The sequence below is a fragment of the Chelonoidis abingdonii genome, chromosome 1 (genome assembly GCF_003597395.2).
Source record: "Chelonoidis abingdonii isolate Lonesome George chromosome 1, CheloAbing_2.0, whole genome shotgun sequence".
Taxonomy (NCBI): domain Eukaryota; kingdom Metazoa; phylum Chordata; order Testudines; family Testudinidae; genus Chelonoidis; species Chelonoidis abingdonii.
This window is the reverse complement of record NC_133769.1, coordinates 110220765-110226764: the sequence shown is the minus strand read 5'-3', so window position 1 is coordinate 110226764 and position 6000 is coordinate 110220765. Positions and strand designations below refer to the sequence as shown.

At 52.8% G+C, this 6000-nt stretch overlaps 1 protein-coding gene across 3 annotated transcripts in view; it reads left to right on the top strand.

The window, feature by feature from the left end:
- Positions 1-402: 402 nt before the first annotated feature.
- The window catches only part of BRAF (B-Raf proto-oncogene, serine/threonine kinase), a 136768-nt gene continuing 131170 nt past the window's right edge, over positions 403-6000 (top strand). For 2 of the 3 annotated variants that reach the window (XM_032783183.2, XM_075069045.1), the window contains exon 1: positions 403-709. In XM_032783183.2, the coding sequence (XP_032639074.1) occupies positions 572-709 (138 nt within the window). In that variant the 5' untranslated portion in view covers positions 403-571. Of the gene's footprint in view, positions 710-3763; positions 4071-6000 lie in introns of those variants that run through there. The other variant, XM_075069041.1, reaches the window with a different exon arrangement.

Sequence of the window (6000 nt, the reverse complement as noted above, 5' to 3'; positions counted from 1 at the left end):
AGGATCTATGGAGAGGGAGCTATGTATAGAGAGAAGGAAGGTTGTGGGGAGCAAGGAGGGAGGGTGTGCATGGAAGGGGCTCTAGGGCTGAGGTGGGGGTACTATGAAGATCATAGAATCATAGACTATCTGGGTTGGAAGGGACCTCATGAGATCATCTAGAGCAACCCCCTGCTTAAAGCAGGACCAATTTCCAACTAAATCATCCGATGGCATTGGGGAGAGGCTGGAAAGGGGCTTTAAGAATGTTAGTGAGGGGGTCCAGGAGGAACTTTAGGAAAGGGGCGGGATTACAGCCCGTGACCTCTGAGTTCCCTGGATGACGTTTAGTCACCCTGTGACATCAAGGTGTTCCCCGTGACGTCAGACGGCGCATGCGCAGTAACAGTGGCTATTATCGGTGACGTCACGGACCGGGTGTGACATCTAGTGGCGCGGGCCGCTGGCGCTCTCCGGGTTGTGTGGTCTCCCCCCTCCACTCCCACTACGGGTCGCGACTGGGGGCGGCCCGGGAGCGGGGACGCGGCCTCCCCCTCCCACCCCTCCCCTTTCTCCAGGGCTTCGATCCAAGATGGCGGCGCTGAGCAGCGGCAGCAGCTCCGAGGGGGCCTCGCTCTTCAACGGGGACATGGAGCCTGAGCCGCCGCCTGGAGCTGGGGCCTCGGTCCCGGGAGGCAGCGGCGGCGGCGAGCCGGCCATCCCCGAGGAGGTGAGCGCCGGCCGGGGAGCGGGGCCGCCGAGCGGGCTGTACTGGAACCCCCCGGAGCCGCTGCCTGGGGCTTCCCCGACCCCTGGGCTCTGCGGCCTGAGCTGCCGCCGCGGGGGCGGAGGCGCTGCCCCGGCCCCTACCCCCCGGAGGAGGCTCCCAGCTGGGTGGCCTGGGAGCGCGGTGCGCACGGCGGGGCCGGGGCTGCCTAGGGGCCCAGGTGAAGGGCGCGGCGGCGGCGGGACGGGGTCTCCCCTGCCCCGTGTAGCGGGAGGGGGTAGGGGATGACGGGGCCTCCCTGGGCGGGGGGGATCCCCGGCGCCGGCAGGCCCAGCCCGGGCCGCTCCGCATTGCTCCGATGCTGCGGCTTGGGAGGGGGTTGCTCAGCTGCGCCCCCGGCGCTCCCCGGGCCATCCCGGCCGCTTTGCGCCTGGCCATGGCGACAGCGCCTGGCTCCCAAGGGTTAAGGCAGGGGGCCCCGGCGCGCACGCTCCTCCTGCTCAACAAGTGCAGGTGGCTCCGGCGGGCGGCCTGGCCCTGAGGCGGGGGCGAGGCGCAGGGGCAGCAGCGGGCCGGGATAGCGCTGTGTATCTACAGCGCGGGGACGCCTCGCCAAGGTCTCTGCTCGTTGTTCAGGGCTCCCGGCCTCCCTCTGCCCGGAGAGATGGAGACGCATGTGCGCGCCTCGCTTTGATGTAGGGCCGCTGGTAGTGACAGGTGCAGGGTCAAGGGGTCTGTCTCGAGTCAAAACCGAAAGTCGGGGGTCTTCAGGCAGCCCCCCTACGGCTCCTCTGTGGTGTGCATCTGAGAAGCTGTAGTATGCTTTTGCAATCAGTTTATTTTGTGTCTGAGAATCTCAAAGCGCTTGTCGGATATTGCCGGATCTCAGTGGAACAGGGGTCGGCAGCCTTTCAGAAGCAGTGTGCGGAGTCTTCATTTATTCACTCTAATTTAAGGTTTCACATGTTGGTAATACATTTTAACGTTTTTTAGAAGGTCTCTCTCTGTAAGTCTATATATTATAGAACTAAACTAGTGTTGTATTGTAAAATAAACAGGGTTTTCAAAATGTTTAAGAAGCGTCATTTAAAATGAAATTAAAATGTTGATCTTACGCTGCCGGCCCGCTCAGCCCGCTGCTGGTCTGGGGTTCTGTTCACCTAGGCTGGCAGCGGGCTGAGCGGGGCCTGCGGCCGGGGCCCCAGCTGGCAAGGGTCCGTCAGCCAGAACCCCAGACCAGCAGTGGGCTGTGCGGGGCTCGCAGCCAGGACCCAGAGGGCTGGAGTCAGGGCTGGGTATGTGAGGGGATGTAGGGGTCAGGGCAGAGGGGGGCTGGGTATGGGTGGGGGTGCCAGATGTCAGGGCTAGGTTGCGGGTGGGGGGGGATGAAGAGTCAAGTAGAGGGCTGGGTATGTGAGGGAGGTACAGGGCTCAGTGCAGGGCCTGGGAGGGTGCGGGGCTCAGGGCAGAGGAATGTGGGGTGTGGGTTATGTTGTAGGGGACTGGATCAAGGGCTCAGGGGAGAGTGACTGGGTGACTGACTCCCCTAAAACTCTAATCCTGACCGCCTGCTCCTTGTCCCTGACTTCCCCCTCCTGGGACCCCGCTGCGCCCAACTGCCCCCAGGACCCCCTGCCCCTATCTAAGCCTCCCTGCTCCCAGACTGGACTCTCCTCCTACCTGTCCCCTGACTGCCCCAACCCTCATCTTACACCCCCATCCCCCAGCCGACCCCTTGGGACTCCCATGGCCTATCCATACACTCTCTGTCTCGCTGACGGACTCCAGAACTCCTGACGCCATCCACCCCCCTGGACGTCCTGCCTGCCCAACCAACTTTCCACACCCCTGCCTCCGACACGACCCCCAGAACTCCTAACTCGCTACAACCCCCAGCTCTTTGTCCCCTACCACCCCAACTTCGCACTGATGGATTCCCTCCAAGAACCACCTAAATTCCTCCCAGGACCCTCCTTGCTCCCGGTCCCTGATTTGCCCTGACCCCTATTTCACCCCTGCCCCTCACAAACTCCGGGATCCAGTGCCATGCCCATCCACCCCCCCTGCCCTAACTGCCCCCTGGGATCCCACCCCCCCATCCAACCCACCCTGCTCCCTGCCCCCACCCCTTATCCAACCCCCTCAGCCCTGGGCCCCTTACCATGAGGCTCCACATAGAGCTACATACGCTGCTCTGCGGGAGCACACAGCCCCACCCCTCTGGTTGAGCGGGGAGCGTGTCTGCCTCCCCGCGGAGCCAAACGCTGCCCCGTGGGAACGCGCAGCTCTGACCCCCAGAACGCTGCGCGTGGCGGCAGGGGTCCAGGGGAGGGGATAAGGTGGGGGAGGGGCCGGCAGCTCGCTGTGCTCGGCCCTGCGTTCTGGCCTGGGAGCGCGGACCCCGCGGCTTGCCGTACTGGGAGAGTGGGGCCATTTGCCCACCCCATGCGCACGGCTATGCTTCTGCTCCCTGCACCCACAGGCGAATTGGAGGGCAGAGGAGAGTGCGCCAGGCTGGGCAGGATTTTTAGTGGCATGCTGGAGTCCCAGCAGGCTCCAGTGTGCCATTAAAAATTGGCTCACGTGCCATAGGTTGCTGACCCCTGCAGTGGAATCACTCCTGTGTGTTTGCGGGATTGTGCCCTTAACCACTATTGCAGCATGAGGTCTACTTCCGTGGATTGGGCACTGGGTTGGGGTTCAGGATACCTGGGCTCTAATTTGTGTCTGTCACAGACCTAGTGAGACTTCTGGACACATCACTTAACTAGCCAGTGTTTGTTTCCCAATCTGTAAAAGGAGGTAATACCTCTCTTACTGGAGTGTTGAGGTTTAAATTGCTGTTTGCAGAATGAGTTCAGCACTTGAATATGCAAAGTATTTTGAGGAGATTTAGGCACAAAGACGAAGTGACTTGGCGAATGTCACATAGAAAATTGTTTCTAGAGCTCGGTTTAGAACCCAGAAACCCTGACTTCTGGTCTCTTGCATCAGTCACTGATGGTAAAACTTTCAGAAGCACCTGAGTGATTTGGGAGCCTGGGCATCCAAGTGCTCTGGGTCATCAGACTCTACTCCTAGGCTCTCTACTTTTAGCTACACCAGTTGCTAAACAGTGGCCATATGCCTTCCTTAATGATAAAAGTGTTTTCATGTTTACTTATAGCACAATAACTAAATTTTCAGTATTTCGCAAACACAAACGAATTATGCATTGCATAATCCCTGGGAAATTTTTTTGTTTGTTTCCAGTACACTTTACAGATGGGAAAACTCAGACAGGGAATGGGTCTGTGGCAGGGCTGGGATTAGACTCTCGATCCCACAACTTAGACTTCTGTCAGTAACATAATTCTTCTTTTCTGTAAGTAATAATCATCATTTATTTGTAACTCTAGTGCTAATAGCATTACTTCCGTAGTAGATAAGAATGGTAATGTCAGCAGTCAAAACCTTGCTAATACACAGTAAAAACTGAGATTTTTATTCCTGATACAAAAAAAGAATTTACAGTTTAAAGATTTAAATGCCATAAAATCAGTGTGTGCCTGCATGCTCTCTATATTTTACACAACATGTAGGAGACAGTGATGTGTATGTAGCAAGAATTATCATGTTTTGTTACTGTTAAGTGGTTACTGTTCTTTGACCAAAGATGTTTAAGTAAAAACCTGAATAGAACAGTAGGAGCCAGTTTTATTCATGTAATGTGCTCTTCAGCAAATGTAAATATTTTGTACATAGACTTTAAACAGAATAGATTTGTAACAGATAAAACACTATAGGTTCACATACATTAAGTTGATAGAATGAGGAATTTTGCCTATTATGAATACACTTTTTAATTCAGTCCTGATATGTTCAGATGCAGAAATGTATATTTATGGTCTATATTTACTCAGATCACACACATTTTGAGGAGGTCTGGTTACCTATGAAACAGGAGACCTACCAAACCATCTTGTGAGGGGTGACTTTGTTCTTGAAAAGAGTAGCTACTTAAATGCTAACACCCTCGTTTTTATATGCTTATATTTCTGTCAAGTTCCCAAGCACAGATATGTAGAGAAGAATTCTTTTTTCTTAAAGACAATGGAATTCTAAAGTTCTTAAGTATCTACTACAGCGTCTCATTAAAAAGCTTGGCTTCAGTTGCTTTGAGTCAATATCTAGAATGGCTTCAGGGTCAGAGTCACTGTTGTCTTGATCCCATGTGAAAACCTAAGCTGAATTTACTGACACATTACAGGAAATCTAGCTTTCTTTATAATGTTCTTTTTTGGGCTATTCCATAGTTTTTTGTGGTGTTTTTTTTTTTTTTTAATGTTAAAAAAAAGAGGGTGAAAGTGTTTGGGAAATTTTGAAAAAGACTGACTTACATAGTATTTCAACACAAAATTACTTGTATTTTAGTTGAGTATATAATTTATACTGAAAGCATAATGCCTTACTATGAGGGTATGTGGTTAATGGCCAGAGCTGAAGTAATGCCTTACAAGTTCAAGATCTAGGATTTAAACAAAAAAAACCCAAAACCAACTTTTACGCAAATGTAGTTAAGTCTTTATGAAGAATTCTTATCAAATCTTGAACTTCTTGCCTCAAATGTTATCTCTGTAGTTCTAGCATTGAGATAAAAAGCCTTTCGTAATAAAGTGTATTGATCATTAATACTTGCTCTGGTAAAGAAAACAAAGTTGAATACAGGCATAAAACTAAAAGCTTATATCTGGTGGTGTGGGGGGGAAGAATTCACTGCGCCAGAATGGAGTAATTGCAAAAACTCATCTCATCTGAAAAATCATGCAGGATTCATTAGTGTACTTGGAACCATACATGTGCTTACAAAAGCGTGGTACAGTTAGGAAATTACTCCTGAGGACATTCTGTGCCAAAAAATTAAATTCTGCAAGATTTATTTCTTAGTAAATAAATGCAGAGGCTCCAGCATGGCAGTGGGGAGAACAGGCCACTGGCTGTACGAAGGTGGGAGATCACCCTGCAGCCTCCCCGCACCCGGGACACGGACTCAGTGGTGAGGCTGCACCTAACCCTGACACAGCACAAGGTCTGGGCCTGCTTTTCTGCACCAAGTGCACCAGGTGTGGGACTTGCAGGCTCAACCAGGCAGGATCAAAGTGTGGAGGGGCTCAGTGTGGGGGTGATCCAGGTGTGGGGTGAGAGCATTGTGTGTGGGACAGTCTGGGTGCAGGCAGCTCAGTGGGAGATCTAGGTGTGAGGGGATCTGGATGCACAGAGGCTTGTGGGGTGGTGGTGTTCCAGGTGCAGGGGCA